A 21,166-nucleotide genomic window follows, 5' to 3' on the forward strand; every position below is an offset into this window, starting at 1 on the left:
AATGGAAATATGACTTCTGAGTGTGTTTCTTACATTGGTTTGGATTTAAAAAAAATTCAAGTCTACTATACTAGATTCAACAGACATCAACTTGCATTTTAATGTTGTTTACATGTACATAAAATGTGTGTGTATAAACCCTTAACATAAAGAATCACTATTACAATCGTAACTTTTTGTAATTCTACAATCATAACTAAACAAGGTTCATTCAGTAGCAATCCCCATAAATTAGGCTTGAATTCTGAACCATTAAATACTTTACGTATTCCAAAAACAGAGAAAAACGCAACCAATACTGAAAACAAACCTAGCTGTATATCAAATCAATAACATAACCACACAGAAAAGACTTTCCCCCAACATGTTATAAAGAAAAAATTCAAACATGCAGAAAACCTGAACTGCCCAAGGAACACCCACATTCTCATCGCCTCAATTCTGTTACTGACATCATTCAGTTCTCCATCAACCCAGCTTATTTTTGATGCATTTCAAAGTTTTCACACCAGTACACCCAAACACCTTGGCATGCGTATCATTAACTAGAATTAAAAACTCATTTTCATTTTTTTAAGGTAAAATTTACATCCAGTGAAATGACGAAATCGTTCAATGAATTCTGCCAAGTACATCCCTCTGTGTAAGCCAAACCTCTATTAAGATAGAAAACAGCACTATGGCCACAGAAAGTTCCTGGTCCCACTTCTGATTCAGTCATACTCAATATCCTTTTCAACATTTGGTATTGTCAATTTTCAATTTTGGCTATTTTGATGAGTGTGCAGGGGTGTTTCATTGTGTTTTTAATTTGCATTTCTGTTAAGCACTTTCTCCTGGTCATCATTCAGATGCCTTCCTTTTGCAAAGTACCAAAATCTTTCCCCTTTTTATTAGTGAATGGTAGTTTATATATTCTAGATACAAGTCCTTTGCCGAATACATGACTTTCTATTTTCTCTATGACTCATCTCAATGATTTTCTCAGTGAGCTGTCTTTTCATTTTCTTAATGGTATCCTTTGAAAAACAAAAGTTTTAAATTTTAACGTAATCCTAGCACCTAAGAATGTGACCTTATTTGGAAATAGGGTCTTTGCAGATGCAGTCAGTTAAGACGAGGTCATCCTGGAACAGGGTGGACCACTAGTCCACTGTAACTGGTGTCCTTATTAGAAGACAGCTATGTGGGGACACAGGTATTATGAGGAAAACACCTCACGTGAGGAGGAAGACAGACCCTGCAGTTATCCAGCTGCAGGTCAAGGAACATCAACGATTGCCTGCAAACCGCCAGAAGCTAGGAAGAGGCAAGGAAGGATTTCTCTACAGGTCTCAGAGGGAGCATGGCTCTGCTGACACCTTGAGTTTTAAGCCACCCAGTTTGTGGCATTTTGTTACAGCAGTTCTGGGACACTAATGTGGATAGGGTCAAGGTTCATTTTTGTCTGGTATAAATGTCATTTGCTATCATCCAGAACCATCTGGTGCAAAAGCTTTCCTTTCTCTCATTGAACTGCTCTGGTGCCTCTGTTTAAATGAAATAATCATAGAACTTTGGTCAATTTCTGGACTTTCTATTCTATTCCACTGAACTATGTGTTTATCCTAATGCCAAGTACCAAGCAGTCTCGATTACTGTAAGTTTATAGTAAATCACAATCAGGTACTGTAAATGTTCCAATTTTGTTCTTTTTCAAGATTTCCCTGAATGTTCTACATATTTTGCATTTCCATATACATTTTAGAATTGGCTTGTCAATTTCTACAAAAAAAGCCTTTAGTTACGTTTAATCTACAGATCAATATGGGGGAACACTGTAAAGATCGATCAGTCTTTCAATCCATGAACATAGTATATATATTTGTTTAGGTCATTAATTTCTTTCAGCAACTTTTCAGTTTCAGTGTATAGAGCTTGCACACTTTTCATTAAGTTATTCCTAGAGGTACTGCATTATAAACTTTACTTTCAAAAATTTTTTTAACATTTATTTATTTTTGAGAGACAGAAACAGACCATGAACAGGGGAGGGTCAGAGAGAGAGGAACACACAGAATCGGAAACAGGCTCCAGGCTCTGAGCTGTCAGCACAGAGCCCAATGCGGGGCTCGAACCCACAAGCCATGAGATCATGACCTGAGCCAAAGCCGGACACTTAACCGATTGAGCCACCCAGGCGTCCCTAAACTTCACTTTCCAATTAGTTTTTGTATAACTGACCTTGCGTCTTGAGGCCTTGCTGAATTCACTTTTTAGTTTTACTAAAGGTTTTTCTTTCTTTCTTTTACAGACTCCTTCAAATTTTCTACATTACCTCCAAAAAGAAACAGCTTTATTTCCTTTTAACATTAATGCTTTTCATTTTTTCTTGCCTTATTATACTGGCCTAAACCTCTAGTACAATACTTAACATAAGTATTAAGAATGGAGATCTCTGCCTTTTTCCTGATTTTAGGGGTAACATGTTCAATATTTTACCATTAAATGGTTTATCTGTAGCTTTCATAAATGCATTGTATCAAATAAGGAAGTTCCCTTCTATTTCTAATCTGGTGAGTTTCTACTATGAATGGGCACTGAATTTTGCCAATGTTTTTTCTGTTTACTGAGATCATTATGCTTTTTCTCCTTTATTCTCTTTTTCAAAAAATTCTTACTTATTTAAGCAATCTCTATACCCAACATGGGGCTTGAACTCACAATCCTAAGATCAAGAATCACATGTTCTTCTGACTGAGCCAGCCAGGCATCCCTCTCTCTTCTCTTAATACAGTGACTTACAGACTGGTTTTGAATGTTAAACCGTATTTGTGTTCTTGGGATAAACCTCACCTGATTGTGATGCATTATCTTTTTATATACTGATGGATTTGATTTGCTAATATTTTATTAAGATTTTTACATTATGTTCATGATGGATATTGGTCTCTATTTTCTTGTCATGTAATGTCTTTGTAAGATTTGGTATCAGGGTTATGCTGGACTCATAAAACTATGAAGTATTTCTTCTTCCTCCTCTATCTTCTAAAAGCTAATGTTTATATTAAAATTGGTGCTCTTTCTTAAATGTCTGATAAAATTGACCAGTGAAACCATGTAGGTCTATAGAGTTTCTTCGTGGGAAAATTTCCTAATAATGAATTAAATCTTTTTTTTTTTTTTTTAAGTACGCTCCACACCCAATGTAGGGCTTGAACTCACAACCCTAAGATCAAGAGTCACATGCTCTACTAACTGAGCCAGCCAGGTGCCCTAAAGATGAATTAAGTATTTTTACTAGATGAAGGACTATTAAATACTTTCTATTTCATATTATGTCAGTTTTGATATGTCCTATTTTTCAAGGAATTTATCTATTTCATCCAATTTGCCAACTTCAGTTGTTTATAACATTCCCTTATAATCCTTTTAATATCTGGAGAGGCTTCAGTAACATCCCTTCTCTGCCTGATGTAGGTAACTTACATACTTTTCTTTTTTTCTTGATTAGTCTGGCCAGTGGACTACCTGTTGATATATTCAAAGAACCAACTTTTGGCTTTGTTAATTATCGCTATTCTTTGGCTGTTCATACCTCATATAAACTAAGTACTCCTTTAGCTGCATCCTATAAATTTTAACATGTTTTATTTTCATTATAATTTGTTACTCCTTAAATTTTTCCTAATTTCTCTTTTGACTCCTATTTCCATTCAGAAGTGTATTAATTTTTTAAATAGTTGGGGGTTTTCTTCTAGATCTTATTGTTATGATTTCTAATTTAATCCTATACTGATCAAAGAACATCATCTGTAGGATTTCAAACTTCTGAAATTTACTGAGACTTGTTTATGGTCCAGCAAATGTCACACTGTTGAACTATATTACGTACGTTTAAAAAGACTATGTGTTCTGTAGTTGTTGAGTGTGTTATTCTATAAATATCAATTAGGTCAATATGGATGGTAATGTTCAGATCTATGTCCTGATTCTTTTGTCTATTTCTAACAATCACTGAAAAAAGTGTTAAAATTGCCAACTATGATTATGAAATTTGTCTTTTTCTCTTTATTTTTGCCAATTTTCCTTCATGTATTTTGCAGCTTTATAATTAGGCACATACATATATATGACTGTTAATGTATTCCTGATGAGCTGACCCTTTGCTCATTATGAAGTGTCTCTTTATCTCTGATAATATCCTTTGTTTTAAAATCTTTTTTTGATATTAGTATTGCTACTCCAGCTTTCCTATGCTTGCTGTTTGCATGGTATGCCATTTTCCATCCTTTTATTTTCAATCTAGCTGTGTCTTTAAATTGAAACTGCTTCTCTTACAGCGGTGTTTGGGTGACTCAGTTGGTTAAGTGTTCAACTCCTGATTTTGGCTCAGGGCATGACCTCATGGTTCATGGGATTGAGCCCCGTATTGGGCTCTGCAATGACAACTCAGAGCCTGCTTGGGATTCCCTCCCTCCCTCCCTCCTTCCCTCTCCCTCTCTCTCTCTCTCTCTCCCCCCCTACCCCCCATTTGCACGTGTGCACCTACGTGAGCTCTCTCTCTCAAATAAACCTTAAAAAACTGCTTCTCTTATAGACAAGATATAGTTGGGCCTCACTTTTTAATCCAGCCTACAATCCCTGCCATTTAACTAAAATGTCTAATCTACTTTCATTTAATGTAATTATTGATATGAGTGGATTTAGGACTACTTTCATTACAAGCATATTTTCTTTTACATCCTGAGCACAGTTTACAACAGCTGCTTTAAAATCCTTCTCTGCTAGGGGTATCTGGGTGGCTCAGTTGGTTAAGGGTCCAATTCTTGGTTTTGGCTCAGATCATGATCTCAGGAGTCACTGAGATAGAGGCCTGCATCGGGCTCTGCACTGACAGCGAGGAGCCTGTTTGGGAATCTCTCCCTCCCTCCTTCTCTGTCCCTCCCCATATCGCATGCACTCTCTCTCTAAAATAAATAAATAAAGGGCACCTGGGTGCCTCAGTTGATTAAGCGTCCAGCTTCGGCTCAGGTCATGATCTCACGATTGTGGGTTCGAGCCCCGCACCGGGCTCTGTGCTGACAGCTCAGAGCCTAGAGCCTGCTGCAGATTCTGTGTCTCCCTCTCTCTCTGACCCTCCCCTGCTCATGCTGTCTCTGTCTCTCAAAACGAAATAAAAAACATTAAAAAAACTTAAATAAATAAAACGAAATAAACATTTAAAAAAATAAAATAAAACAAAATCCTGTTAATTCTAACACTTGGGTCACCTTGGGGTAGGCTGTCATTGATTGCCTTTTCTCTTGAACAGGGATGAGCAAACTATGACCTGTAGGCCCACTCTGGCTCACCGCGTATCTCTATAAATACAATTTTATTGGAATGTAGTCATGCCTATTCATTTATGTACTGTCTATGGCTGCTTTCACAGTACAACAGTAGAGTTGTGTAGTTGTAAGAGACTATATGACTGGCAAAGACTAAAATAGTTACTATGTACAGATAGCCCTGCTCCTGAGTAAGGGTCACATTTTCCTATTTTTTCCAAATGTCTAGACATTGTGAGTGATACACTGTCAGACTTTGGATTCGGTTATGTTGCAATAAAGAGTACAGATTTAACAGGCAGTCAACTCAGTAGAATTCAAACTCCAAACTGTCTTCCCTATGGTGGGCAAGACAAGATCTGAAATCTCTGTTCATTTCTTTTGCCTTAGCTAGAATTTAGCAAGCAGTTATAGATGAAGAATTTGGGTCCCCTGCCCATGGCTATCTGCTTTCCAGGATTTCTGCTCTTGGTTTTCAGCTGCTGTGGTTGCTGTGAACTCTGTCCTGTGTGTTCAGCCCCTGAAGCTGCAGGTTAGTAGTAATATTGGTATTATAATTTTATAACTACATATACTACTAGATAAAGCAAATAAGTATGTTAATTAGGAATCAACACTTCCAGTTGATATATAAGGATAAGATAAAAGTTAAATACAAACTCTCAAACGTTAAGTTTCCACTAAACACATCATTATGTATTCATGGGTTTAAAAAATATTTTTCAGTGTTACCTTTTAGCTTTATCCATTGAGAGAGCCTAGACAAGACTGTCACCCCAATAAGAATGAGCACGTCTAGCACCCAAAGCTTGGCTCCTGAATACCATTTTCCACTAAAGAGAATCAGAGCTTTTGGAACCAGTTCTGGGTCAGGAAAAGCACACATGGAATGTCTTATGCCAGAAAGCAAAGAATCACCCAAAGACTAATTAATGAGAGTATGCCAAGATCACAGGCGCCAGCATGAAGGGACTCCCACTGACCAAATTTGGAATAATTTTATTAAAAAGATAGTGACTGTAGCTGACTTGCAAAACATTCAATAAATAAAAATCCACGAGTACAGATGGACATAAAAGAAGAAAAAACACAAGATCAAAGGGTTTGCTACCACCTGGGGGTGACTATTACACCAACTCCTTGCTCTGGAATTCAGTATATAGTAATTAAAGGCAAAGATTTAGCACTTATGCTATCTTTTCAGGAAGGAGGAAATATAGTTCCACCTTACTTGATGAGGGAAAGTTCTTTACAAAAGAATGCCAATACTAAACGTAGAGGAGATGACAGAATTAGAAAATCCATTATTTTGTTAACCGTCAGTGAAATAACAGATTGAGGCAAGGATCATGAGTGAACGCTAAAATCATTAGGTGAATTGCTGGGCAACACAACCTTTGCATGGTGTCAAAGCGCACCACACACCGCCTATCAGTTACAACAGGAAAACTGCGCGTCTGCAATGGAGAGGTCTGGCAGTCATCTGCTTCTTCAACCAAGTGGTAAAACACCACGTCAGGAGCCACAGGAGAAAGAACCAGAATGTGCCTCCTGATTTGACACTAATACAAAATACTCCTGCCTAAAATGTTTGCCTAAGTAAGCCCTAAAATGTAACCTCTTGTTTACAATTAATATAAAAGATAAACAGGAAAAGAGATGCATCTAGAACGTGGCCTCCTGTAAAACAAGTAGGGTAGTTGTTTCATAAAGCCAATGACACAGGTGGACTGGACGTGGGGAGGCTGTTCTTGTTAAAAGAGAAAAAGGAAGCACACTCACATGTAACGTATGAAGTCTTAACTGCTCTGCAGCTCCCCTCCTTCCCAAACAGCAGTAAGAGACATTTGGGAGAAATCAGAATTTAGAATGGCTGTCTGACGATAACATTAGAGAACTGTTAATGTTTTTAGGTGTGCTCAGGGCACCGTGCTGTACTGGAAAATGTCCTTATTTTTAGGAGATGTGTGCTGAAGTACTTAGGGATGAAATGTCATGATGTCTAAGAATTCCTTTCAAATGGTCAGCAAAAAGATATAAAAATGCACGTGTCTTTTTTCTTAACTTTATTTATTATGAAAACACACCTAAACATGAGCAGGCGAGGGGCAGAGAGAGCGGGAGAGAATCCCCAAGCAGGCTCCGCACTGTCAGCGCAGAACCTGACATGGGGCTCGATTCCATGAACCGTGAGATCATGACCTGAGCTGAAATCAAGAGTCGGAGAGTTAACCAGCTGAGCCACCCAGGCGCCCCTAAAAATGCACATGTCTGAACAGTCTAACCAAATATACCAAAATGTTAATAACTGTTGAATCTACGCAGTGGGCACACAGGCTTCACAGTAAGTAGAAAAAAAGATTTGGCTGAAATAAAAATTTAACAGAAGGGATGGAAATAAAGTCTAGGAGGCCTTCCAAAATTCAGAGTGAAAGAAAACAAAAGGAAAATATGAGAGAAGATTGAGACAGAGGACCAATATAAGAAATCCAAAATTAAGCTAAGAGGAATCTCCATAAAAAAGAGAAAATGGAAAAATGGAAACATTTTTTAGAAGAGAGTTGACAATAGACAAAAGTATTCTGACTGAATGACCCCAGCACCATGAATGAAAAAGACACAACTCCAGACACACTCTCATGAAATTTCAAGACACTAAAGAGAAAGAAAAAAAATCCTAAAAATTTTCCAGGTTAGAAGAGAAAAGAAGGCCACCTACAAAAGAACCACAATCAGACTGACATCAAATGTTTCTTCCATTGGTGACTTTGAATGCTAGAAGACCATGGAAGCAATGCCTTCAAAATTAGGAGGGATGGAAAAGAAAGAAAAGAAAAAAAACTTAGAAGGGAAAATGACTTTCAACTTGGAATTCTATGCTCAGGGACACCTGGGTGGCTCAGTCGGTTAAGTGTCCGGCTTCGGCTCAGGTCATGATCTCACGGTTCATGGGTTTGAGCCACATATTGGGCTCTGTGCTGACAGCTCAGAGCCTGGAACCTATTTCTGATTCTGTGTCTCCCTCTCTCTCTGACCCTCCCTGCTCACATTGTCTCTGTCTCTCAAAAATAAATAAAAAGCATTAAAAAAAATTAAAAATTAAGGAATTCTATCCTCAGTCAATTGAGTAGAAGAGCAGACAACCATTTCAGACATGCAATGACTCAGAAGACTTGTCTGTTACAATGCTTTTGGCTGCAAGGAACAGGAAAGCCTATTGAAGCTGGCTTGCACAATAAGAAAATGTATCCTCTCCGACAACTGGAAGCCCAGAGCTAGGGCAGGCCCTACGCTCCTCCTGCCCATGTCGTCTACCATCCTTGGTACCTCAGTCTGAGATTACGGCAGAGCTCCCAACAGCATCTTATTTACATCCAGTGAGGGAAAGATAGTTTACCCTGAACATGCCGTCAAAGCCCTTCCCTTCATTCTGAGGGGACTGAGAACAGAGGTCTAAGCTGGATCAATAGCAGTTGCCAAGGGGTGTGTAGGTGGCTCACTCAGTTGAGCATCCAACTCTTGGTTTCAGCTTGGGTCATGATTCCAGGGTCATGGGATTCTCTCTTTCTCTCTCTCTCGCTCTCCCCCTCCCTTTACCCCTCTCCCCCAGTCACACTCACACTCTCTCAAAAAATTTAAAAACCAATAACAGTTGCCAAGGGAATGCAATGTGTGGAATGACTTAAGGATCCTTGCTGGTGGTGGGAGTGAGGTAGAAAGGTATATGATACCAGGGTTCTATTAGGAATGGGAAAGAGGGAATGGATATGGTAAGGAACAAGTGTGTCCATTACAGTTTACAACCCACACACCCTATCTTAGTAAGTTATTTAAAGATGTGTTCCCCAAAACAGGAATAAACCATGTAAAAGACACGGCTTCTGAGAAACAGTGGCTTCACCCCAAGAGCTCAGTGAGGGGAAGAGCCAGTGGCAAGGGCTCGTCCACACTGGAGGAGGGGACAGAGAGCTCCGAGGGGAAGGCCTCTGCAAGGGGGGCAGGAGAGAGGATGATGCAAAACTACAGGAAAGAAACAGCATGGCTGAAAAGATTTTACAAGACCAGAAAATACTACTAAGGAAGAGCAAACGACAATCAGAAACAGTGGGAAAAACAAAGATCTGTACAAGGAAGCCAAGGTCCAAATATGAAGCACATTAAATTCTGGCAAGGACTTTAAGCAGGTGCTGAGAGTGTTATGGAAGGAGAATCCCTTTTACCTTGCTTGGTGGTTCTCCTTTGAGTGGTCTAGCAACTGTGACTCCAGACCTATGGAGAAGGGAATGTAATCCTAGCATTTGTGACTTGGCCTCCGGGTAACAATATTTAAATACGTGTAACAGTGTCAAGGATGTTGACAGGTGTTCAACTTTAGAATTAACCTATGACCACTTGGATGTGGTTGTAGGGCAGAGAACAAATGTTAATAATTGTAAGAATCAATACGGTCATGTATAGGATATTTTATTTTTTAATATTAACATAATCTCTACACTCGAGATTATGGGGCTTGAACTCACAACCCCAAGATCAAGAGTTGCATGCTTCCCTGACTGAGCCAGCCAGGTGCCCAGGTCAAGTATAGCTTTTAGGAGGTAAAATTGGGGGAAAGGTGGGAAGAAAAGCAGGGTCACTAGCATCGTCATCTTAAGAGGACGTGCCATATGGCCTCAAGCCGACAGAAGAGGAATGAACCATCATTTGGAGTTAGAAATTGTGAGTGTGAGACTCAACATGGAAGGTGATGTAAGCTAAGTCACCTTCTTTCATTTCAGGGAGTTAATATAATTCCCCAAAGTTGGCAAATCAAGAAAGATGGATAACCATATGATTTAATTTTGAAGGTAACCATCAAAGAAACTGAAAGTAGAAACAGTTAAAAGCTGTCTGTCATATCTGGGTTGTGGAACAGGAAGAGGAAGGGTTAAGCTGTTGTTCAATAGTTTCCTTTTGCTCCGACATTAAGACGAAAAGTCCGGCACCTAGCCCATCAACCTCCGCCTGCATCACTGTCACCTGCCCCGCCCCCAACTCTGCTCCGGCCACACAGGGCTTCACAAGCGCCTTAGAGGGCTAAGCTCCCGGCAGGCTCGGGGCCTTCACACATGCTCTTTTCAGTTAGGAAAGCCCTCCTCCACTCTGTGTCTCGCCCACTTCTGTTCACCCCTCAATTCTTGGCCTCAGCATTGCCTCCCTAGCACAGGTTTCCTTATCCCTCCCAAGGCTTAGCTGTTCCCCCGTTACTCATGAGCATGGTGAGTAACCACCCCCTCCCCCTGCCACCGTCACTTGTCCTTCAGAGCACTTGACCTGCTGTAATTACATAACTACTTGTGAGTTATTTAAGTCTGTTTCTCCCGCCAAACTTAAGTTCCGTGAGGAAAGGTACCAATCTGTCTCAGCCTGCCTACTACAGGCCCGAGGTACTGCAGACACTTAACTTCCTCGTGGGCTGAGCGGCTGGAGGACAGCCTGATGAACTGCAGATCCTTCAGCAAGGAGCAGCAAGGAATTCAGTATTTAAACTGAACTGTATTGGCCAGATGAAAAAGTTACTAAATATGGAACAATCCTATCATTCAGAATTGTCAGTATAACAAATAGTCCTATGAAATGTGTGGTGTTTCATGAGTGTCAGTGAGGAAGCTGCTCAATGTCACCCGAAGTCCTGCTTCATCCATTGAGAGGTGACTTGTGGCTTGGACTGAGGCCCTAGCATTAGAGGTGGTGAGAAGTGGCTGGCCGTGAGGTACATTTTGAACATGGATCCCCACAAGAGTTGCTGGTAAGGGAAAGAGCAGAATCCAAGGACAACTCCTGGAATTCTGCATTGGTATCTGGATGGATATTGAGGTGATTTACTGGGATAGAAAAGACAGGGGGATGGGTGCCTGAGTGGCTCGTTGGGCTGAGTGTCCAACTTCAGCTCAGGTCCGACTTTGGCTCATGATCTCGTGGCTCATGGGTTTGAGCCCAGCGTTGGGCTCTGTGCTGACAAATCAGAGCCTGGAGCCTGCTTTGGATTCTGTGTCTCCCTCTCTCTCTGCCCCTCCCCTGCTCGCGCTTGGTCTCTGTCTCTCAAAAATAAACATTAAAAAAACTTTAGAAAAGACAGGAGGAAAAGCAGATTTGAAGTGGAAGAAGCAAGGGAACTGTTCGTGACTTGTTAAGTTTCAAATGTCTAGGAGGAACTCAAGTGCAAGTACTGAAGAGGCCATCCAATGTGGGGCTCAAGGGGGGCTAGAGATGCAGGCGCAGAGCGGAGTCATCGGCACACAGCTGAAGCCAGTGAAGCAATGAAAACACACAAACAATGGATATGCCCCCAATTAAATCAAGGGACAGGCATCAATTGAAATGTCATGTGATCATCAAAAATGATGGTGTGAAGATGTTATCCCAGACGTTATCAGTAGATGCCAGATTTATGGGCAATTCTTACTTTTCCTATTTTCTAAAAAAAAATTTTCCATTGAACAGATATTATTTTTATAATTAATAAATACACTCAAGTTTATTTTCATCTTAGAGAAAGGTGGTGTTATCAGTCTACTTTTACTGACACAGATAGATACCTACAACGTATCACTGAGAAAAGAAGGCAAGTTACAACAGTACATTTATGATGTGATTTCATTTATATAAAACAATATGTATGTATGCACAAGGGTGCATAAGGAAGACTCTAGGAGAATTTTTTTTTTTAATTTTTAATGTTTATTTTTGAGGGAGAGACAGAGCGCAAGTGGAGGAGGAGCAGAGAGAGAGGGAGACATGGAACCCGAATCAGGCTCCAGGCTTCGAGCTCCCCCGATGCGGGGCTTGAACTCACAAACCGTTGAGATCATGACCTAAGCCAAAGTTGGACCCTTAACCGACTGAGTCACCCAGGCACCCCAAGGAGAATGTTTAAAATGCCAACAGCAAAGGTAACTTTTAGGTTATTATTTATCAAGAAATTTATGTGGTAGTATTCTTAGACCGTTTTAGTTGCATTTTACTTTGCATGGATTTTGTAAAAGCACTAAATGGGTTCATAAAAATATTTGCCAGAATAGTCTGAAGTAAGCTTTAAATGTCATTTTGTCCCCCTTCCTGGCACTTGTGCTCTAGGGCTTTCTTTACTCTTCCCCCACATGCTGACTACTCAAGGGCCAGCGGCTCCGGTATCTGTAGCTGCACGGCATAACGCACTTGGACACACGGCGTGTTCCTAACCTTCTTCTGCCACCGGCCCTTCTGGCTCTCTGGAACCCTCCTCAGAAGAATGTTTTGAAATGCTTAAAATGTAACGCATAGAAACCACTGAATAATGCACATTGAGATGGTGCTAGAGTATTAGGTACTTCTTTAGGAAACCATTAAACAACTAGGTCTAATAACTACCCTAAGTATGAAGTATGATAAGGACAAATGAGGGTTCCAAAATATCTGTTCCTGTAATGTGGTAAGAAAGCATCTTCCATCTCTACTGGTGACAAAGTCACAGGTCCTCCTACTGCTACCGTGGTCTATGGGCTACATTTGCCATTGAAGGAAAATTGACTTTTCAGTGAGAGGTTAGTGAAAATCAAGATGAAGTATTTTTCCCATCCAAGGTCATGCAACCCGTGGATTTTCATCCATGAGTGAGAACCCTTGGTCTAGGAACATACAGACCAAACAGTAAGAGCACTTTTCTCTGCGTGGTGGAATTTCCAGAGTGATTTCCATATGCGTTTTCTACAATGATAATTTGCTTGTGGAGTTAAAAAATAGAGAGTTTAATATAGACTACATTTTTGTTAGTCTTAAACAACTTAGAAGAGTGGCTAAGCAATTTTAGACAGCTGCTTACAAGCTACATTAACATTTTTTTACAGGGTGACCACATAAAGACTTCTCAAATTTCCCTAAGTCCTGTAAGTATTATGACGACTTTAATCATTCCTATGTTCTTATGAGCCTAGAAAAAAATTTCACTAGAATTATTTGTGCTGGAGTTAAACGAAACAAAAAGACAAACTGTCACCACTGCAGACGTTTATTTTTTTTTTGCCAAGTGTAATTCCAAAAACAGCTGAAAATATTAGAGCAAATTAGTACTTAATATGGACTGATACCTTCTGCTATTTACAAAAACACAAAAACCAGAAACGCACAGAAATTTGTATTTTAAAACTATTATTAAACATGTATAGACAAATTTAAAATATAACTTATCAAAGTACTGTCAAAACTTGAGTACCACCAGAGGCCCCAGAAAAACCAAAATACTTATTTAACATTTTCAAAAATAATCCACGTGTAGAAAAGGTCAGCTAGTGCTTTAAAGTGCTCAAGTCTGTGTTTTAGCAGCAACGTGGAATGTTGCAAAGAAGATGGGAACAAAGGGAAACGTGCGTATCTCAGAAGCCTGCTTTGCTTTCTTTCAAATCTAAAAATAAAACCTTTGGACTGCCCTATTAATAAATCTAGAAAATGGATGCCTTTTTTTGTGTGGAAAGCTTTCACAAACAAAGAAATAAAAATATCTTCCTGGTTAATAGGACCAAAGGATGTAAACATAAACCAGATGTCAATCCCCATTTCTCTAAATTCCATTCTCCCTCTGGGCTCTGGTGGGGCTTCTGTTGTAAAGATGTTTCTATAGCAAAAGGAGACATGTTGAATGAAGGTCTGAACAGAGCCACATGGACCAAACTCAAAAGCCAAGTACGGAGTGAGAAGAGCGAGTTGAGGAATGTTACATCCAGTAGGATACCCTCTTGCAAATCCCTAAGAAGGGTTTTGAACCTGATACACGATCACGTGTAACACAGCCTAAAGCGGAGAGCAGGCCACCTCAGGGAGGCAGGGCGAGCAAGTGCGACCGTGCCTGAGATTCCACGGGAGCCGCCACACGGAGTTCCATCCACAAAGGAGGCTGACGTGAACAGTAAAACTCTAACCCTTCCGAGAGCCAAGTGGAAAGCACCTGAGTAGCTAACGTGTGAGCAGAGTGCAGAGGCTGGGGAGGAAGAGGGCCGGGAGGCCTGCAGAAAGGCAAGAGCTCAAGGACGGGAGGGTCAGGATGGCCTAAGGGAGGGCAGAGGAGTAGCCACACGGAGAAGAGGTAAAGAGGGCTGTAATCTGACCTCCTGAGCCCAAGTTTGTGGGGATTACAGCAGTGCGTCCATGGTGGCTCATCAGGGTGGACCTGGCCCTTGACAAGACAGAGTGAGCTTGATTATGTGCTGCTTTCTTCACCATGAAAGTCTTGGCAAAAATAAATAAGTAAATAAATAAATAAACAAATAAATAAATAAAAATCAGAAGAACTAAGCAGTGAGTGTGGCACCAGAGTGGACTCTCATGCCACACAAGCTCCTGCCCTCCTCTCAGGATTAACTATCAGAACGAAGTGTTGGAGAAGGGGAAGCCCTTTCCTCACGGGTCCCCTGGGGCAGAAGTAGCGGGAAGGAAGGTTCCATAAAGAGACCTGGAGTGAGAGCCCTGGGGCCCTGACAGGTGGGTGGGAAACCAGCTCAGGGCAGATGGCGTCCAGAGCCGTGAGGATGGAAAGGGGACAGGATGGATGGCCAGAGCTCCTTACATTGCCTTCTGGGGCGTGGGAACATCTCGAAATGCGCTGTAACTCAGGAGGAGAGCAGAGCCTACTTGGCACAGCTGGTGTGGTGGGTCTGATTTCCTACCAGCACGCTCTGCAAACCAACTGCTCCTGGCCCTTAGGCCTGGCCTGCCGCACCTGTCTCATCTGTAGGCTCCAAGCGCCCCAGGCCCAGCCCAACAGTTCTCTCTCGTCTGAGCCTCTGTTACATGCCGGTCTCTCCCCCACTCACACCTTCTACCTTCTCCCGGACCAGCTAATGTTGCCTTACGGTTCAGGTCGTGGAGGTCACTTTTCAAAGAAGTCTCCTCCCTGACCTCACTTTTAAGTCTGGGTGGGACCTCTCTAACTCTGGTGTGTTCCCTCAGTGCGTAGTACTCCTCCATCATAGCATTTGGCCCCTTGTAAATAATGGTCTGCTTGCCCACCTGTACCCTCTTTTAGATCAGAAGATCACTGAGGATAGGGCAGTCTGGGCCATTTAGTACAGTAAATGCCACATAATAGACACTCGGTTGGTATAGGGTAAATTAATCAAGTATTGCTCTATAAAGAATACGAGAGTCAAAGAGAAATGAAGCAACAGCAATCTGGTCCTGAATAATTCCAGGATATTCCTGATGCATATTTACCATACAAATGAGACACAAGGTCCAGCAGCTTCAGGAGGCTCTCTAACTCTGAGTCCCAAGGAGCGACCACAACTTAGTAGCAGAATAAAAATGGTCCATTTTCTTCAATATTCACAAATGAGAACTGGCTGAGGTTCCCCTTGTCAAGTAAAGGGTCCGCCTCACAGACTCAGCTCACACAAGGTCACATCTGATGAAATGGAAGCTTCCAAAGTTTTGCTTTCTAGTGCTAACTGCTAAAAAATTTTTTTTTCCTACCCTAATTAACAGCTCTCTAGTCTCTGCAAATAGCACTGCAGACATAAATTCGTGTGCTCATCTCCTCATATGTAGGCTTTTCTTTAAAACTATGCAATTAAAAAGTCACCCCTCGATTTAGCAATCTCTCTCCAAGTTTAAAATGCACACACCCGTTGACCCAGCAAGCCCTGTCTCTAAGAAGATCTCCTATACCAGTAAAGCAACCCGTAACAAGAATGATGCGGCTCTATGGAAACTGGTATCAAACAATCCCCAAGAGACGTTCACTAAACAGAGCAAAGTTTGGAAATGTGCATGGCATTTTACTATTTGTGTAAACACACACACACACACACACATACACACGCACACACCCTTATTTGTGTGCATACCCCAACAAAATATATAAACACAATTATAAAACATATAATAACATGAGGTATCTAGAATAGCCAACTTCATAAAAACAGAAAGGAAAAGCGGAGCCGCCAGGCGCTGGGGTGGGGGAATAGGGAGTTGCGGTGGTTTAATGGAGATGGTTTCAGTTTTGCAAGATGAAAGGGTCCTGGAGATGCATGACGGGGATGGCTGCACACGAATGTCCTCAGTGTCACAGAAGTGGCAACTTAAAAATGGCTAGGATGGCAAATTTTCTGCTATGTATACTTTGCCACAGTTTAAACATTGCATGCGCACACACACGCGCATTAATAACAAACAACTGGTAACGATGGCCACCTCCAGGGAGAGAAAGGAGTATCTGGGGGCTCTTAACCGTATAACCTTTTACACAACCTTTCTCATGCGGTACCATACACCTGTTTTTAAAATTCATTTAAAACACAGCCTCAATACAAGAAGCTTTTCCCTTAATCATTAAGTCATTCATATCCCTTCTCTAAGGAAAAAATGTCTCATTCCAAACCAGGATTCCACTTCAGTTTTAAGGTTATTTATTAGATTTAAATGATGCAAGCTGCAAAAAATTACACTTTCCCCCCTAAGACTATAGTCACCAAAAGCCTGTCTTTATTTTTATCAGCTATTACAGAAATGCTTCAAAATCATCATAGAATAAAATTACCACTTTTATTGGTACACAACTTTTATTCCATCACAACCGAGATAGCCGAATACAGAACTGTTTCAAAAGCAAAAAGCCCTCATCATAATTCAAGACAAAAATCAGCCTATAATCATATGAGACAGAAAACAAACTATGCTTATGGTTCCGTCTGCCCTCAGCTCTAACTTTCTACGTCAGAATTTAAAACACACATGTGCACACACCCCCTCTGGATTCCTCCTCGTTTACCCAAAACCTACTTTGTGAAGACCCACTACTCTCTCGAGCCTTTGGGAATGAGCATGGCAGCTGCTGCCGCCGGCCCCCCCCCACCGTAGCCCTGCCCCAAGCCAAGGAGAAAGCGGCACTCGTGGGGCCCAACACTGCTCCTGCCTTAACCGGCGGCTCAAATATTTGTTGGGTGAATGAATAAATGATTATCTGCTGACAGGCTTGCCATCAAGTCTCACAAAGAAAAACTTCAGAAAGAAAAAAGTACGAGATGTTTGTTTACTTGAAGTGGACACGTAATAAAGGTGAAGACCAGATGACTGACTGAATCACCAAACAGCTATGACACAATTGGCTATGCGGGCTCTAGGTCTCATCCGTACCCAAAGTTCAATACAAAACCGGGCATGTTTATAACCATATGAAAAACACGGGACAACTTACTTATAAGACTCTTTTGTATATCTCAATACAGTACATCATGTTTTTTAGGAAGAAAAAATAGACAGATGAATACTGACACGTTCTTAAACTAGGAAAGGATGTTCTAAGTACAAAATCAAAAGAAGAAATCGTAACAGAAATTGTATACAGCAAAAACACAAACAGAATCAAAAGATACATGACAAAGTAGGAAAAACATCTGCACGATGACCAAGAATATCCTTAATACATTACAATTTCTTACAAATCAACGTAAAAGAAATAATCCTAATGGAAGACTGAATGCAGAACATGAACAGACAATTCACCAAGACCAAATACAAATGGCTGATGATTACTGTGGTGCAGCCTCAGTAATAACCCAAGGAGCCCAAATTTCAAAGACGGGCATCCAATTCTGGGAGGTACAGGAAGTGGCACTGTCTCAGACTGCCATGAGAATGGGGATGGCCATTTTGGAAGGCGATGTGATGGTACCCACCAGCAATTCCAAGCCTAGGCAGCCATTCTTCAAAAAGAGTGGCACACGGGGAAGTTCAATCCAGTAGTATCTTTAATTGCAAACCAGTGGGAAAACCAACAGGGGACAATGCATGACAGTAAGTCAGCACCAGATCACACTGCTATTTAACAGAAATGTGGCAGAGAGAAACGTATCACATGGATTTGGACAGATGCAGAATATGTATAATGTCATCCTCATGCTGTTAAAAACACTGAGAGCGCATATTTGTACAGCCCGAGAAGGTTCAGAAGCATCTACATTCATAGTGGTCACTTGGGTAGTGAGCACGGAGAGTAATGGGGAACTTTCATCTTTTTACACGATAGGCTTTAAAATGATTTGTTTTCTATAAAAGCATGCATTATTTTTATAATTTGTTAAAAAAGGAGAAGAAGGAAAATAACAAGATATCAAACACTTATCTACTAAACAGAGGTTCTGTCCTTGGAGAATTCCCTTCAAAGTTTCTTCAAGCTCAAATGGCGTGTTTTTCCCACTCGTAAGTAAAAAGAGGTGTTTTTTATATTTGTTAGAAGAAACTAGACAGAGTGACCACTGCCCGTTTTATAAAATCCATTCATAAGCTGAGAAAAAGACTATTAAAAACATAAACCATCCCCCAGGCCTAACATCTACCAGAAGAAACCCATTCAATGCCCATATCACATTTAGTCCACACAATTTCTGAGACAATGCACAAAGCGACAGCCACACGACTCCCACCAGCAGAAATACGTGGCGTACAAAGAACGTCCTGTCAGCAGGGCCCAGAGCACACCCCGCAGCAGTGAAGGAGAAATGACAATCTGAGTCACAGGATCAGGAGTGGAATCAAATTTGGGACCTGGAGGCAGTGCCGTGCTCCTCACTTCCTTCACACCTTCTATTCTCCCCCAGAAGCCCGGCCCTCTACACAGTCCCCGAACAGGCCACGTTATGGATGTTCACAAAGCTTTAGACTGAAGTGTCCGAAACTGCCAGAGAGACACAACCAAGTGCTACTTGGGGGTCTCAGCTGGCATCACAATGGCAGCATATGCGTAAACTCACATTTTTTCCTAAGGAAAGGAATGGAAAGATTCAAGTAGTATGTTCTGCCTCACCACATGGAATGTTTGAAATCCAGGTGTCAAAACATCAAAGGGGGAGTGACCACTGATTTTAAAAAAGCTTGAGATACTGAGCCTGACAGTTGAGAAATTAAGGAACTGCTCATTTTTACAAAACTGAAGTCCACACAATGGCACCAAAGGAGGCCAAAGTGTGGCCAATCGAGCACCTGAGTGTCAGACCTCGTGTGGCTGGCATCCTCAGCTGTTCAAAAGGCATTCATTCTGCTCTCGAGTCTCAAGAGTCAGACCCGTGCGTGGGTTCCCTCTTCAGTTCCCGTGGGACGGGCTTAGCAAGCACTCCCGACTAGCCATGGGCTCTGCTGCCCGTGACCGGTCTCCGGAGGCCGCCTTCTAGGGGACCACTCACCAGTCCCCATGACCAAACATGTTTTCCCACTGCACGCTACACTGACCAGAAGGTCGTCTACCCGAGATCAGGGCACAAACAGCACCGCGCTGGAGAGTGCTAGGCGACAGCAGCAGCGGCCGGTGACGAGCTCAGTCAAAGGGCTCTTAGCTCAGCTGACCTGCTTCAAGGTGAACTGAAGTTGCAGATCACCAGTTCCGGCTCTAATCTGACGCCCGCCCCCAGATCACGCTTTGGCTACCAAGTAACCCTACCCAAACTGACCTTTCAGGGCTCAGGGAAGTGACTTTTTTTTATTATATGGCACAGTTTGGCACAGTTATATCTTTCGTCTTTGGGGTACTTTTATACTGTCCAAGAGTAGTACATCTTGTTTTTTTTTTTCCTTGTTTTTTGTTTTTGTTTTTTTAAAAACAGATGGCCAAACCAGGACATATACTAAAAAAAAAAAAAGGAAGGTTACTTACCTGAGCCCTAACATTCCAGCTACCATGGAATCCTGTTGGAGCTGGTCTACAGAAGCAAGATGTATTCTGGGGAGTCACATGTCACATCAAAGCAGGAACTGGTGAGTCTGTATTTTTATGGAGCCTAAAACAAAGAAAATCGTAAGTTGAAAGCCCCCATTGTGCTGCACGACCTTTTTCCCAGGGCTATTTGGGACATTCTGAAGATAAACATATAGACAAAGTACTATACTGGTTCCCAGCATACCTACTAGAAACAAAGGATAAACCAATTACTAGCACGTAACACACATTACTAAAATAAAGATTCATGTGTGTTAGAATCAACACTATCACAAGTCTTGTCACCTCTGAGGGACACTTCGACACTATAAAGCACACTGTTAGTGGTGATCCCCGGTAAGTATTTCTTGCACTATGTCATACAGAAATACTCAGGGAGAGAACACATGTTCAAGAGAACATGCAACATCAAAACGTCATCCCAAAAAGAACATGCAAAATCCAGAGGCAAAGTGTCCTTTCTTTTTCAAGCAGCTGAATTTGAAATGAGCTGCTGTAACATCACTTAAAGGAGCTTTAACCCTGGGTGGAGGGGGGGGGGAGACAGAGAGAGAGAGAGAGACAGAGAGAGACAGAGAGAGACAGAGAGAGAGAGAAATCAGCACCAACAGAAACCAAGCGCCCTGGGAGATCCAAAGCCCTCCTCCAAAATACACACGTGCGCTTCAGAGTGGTCACTGTTAAGCCTCTCAGATCAGTAAATCGTGATGCTCAACAAACTAAGTTATTAGTTCGATAGTTTCTATTTTGATTTTGAACACATTCAAAGACTTCTGTCATTACATTTTTTCATCAAGATAACCATCATTTCCTTGTTAAAACCCAAACTGCCCCACCTTAGCTAATCTCTGGTACCCTTACTGACACAAGAGCAGCACTTTTATCTTTAGACTAAAAAAGCCTAGCGTACACAACTTGGAGACCATTCACACAAACGATTACTCATGTAATTAAACCCAGAGGAAGGGCAACACCAACCAAGTCTTTTACCCCTGGTCTGTAACTACCAGGATAATACCTAGAATTATCTGTTGAGGTACAGCGAGGCCTTACAATTGCCTTAAATAGTCGAGTCACAGAATGCTTTGAAATCCAGAAGTCAAGGTAACAGTACTACTCAGCTCTATAATAAAAATCAAAC

General features: G+C 41.4%; 1 protein-coding gene across 1 annotated transcript in view; it reads right to left on the reverse strand.

Moving 5' to 3' along the window:
* Positions 1-20,100, reverse strand: part of MECP2 (methyl-CpG binding protein 2) — a 61,623-nt gene extending 41,523 nt beyond the window's left edge. The window contains exon 1 of the mRNA XM_029931070.1: positions 19,963-20,100. Within this exon, the coding sequence (XP_029786930.1) occupies positions 19,963-19,988 (26 nt within the window). The 5' untranslated portion in view covers positions 19,989-20,100. The remainder of the gene's footprint in view (positions 1-19,962) is intronic.
* Between the last annotated feature and the right edge of the window lie 1,066 nt (positions 20,101-21,166).

The sequence above is a fragment of the Suricata suricatta genome, chromosome X (assembly GCF_006229205.1).
Source record: "Suricata suricatta isolate VVHF042 chromosome X, meerkat_22Aug2017_6uvM2_HiC, whole genome shotgun sequence".
Lineage (NCBI taxonomy): Eukaryota > Metazoa > Chordata > Mammalia > Carnivora > Herpestidae > Suricata > Suricata suricatta.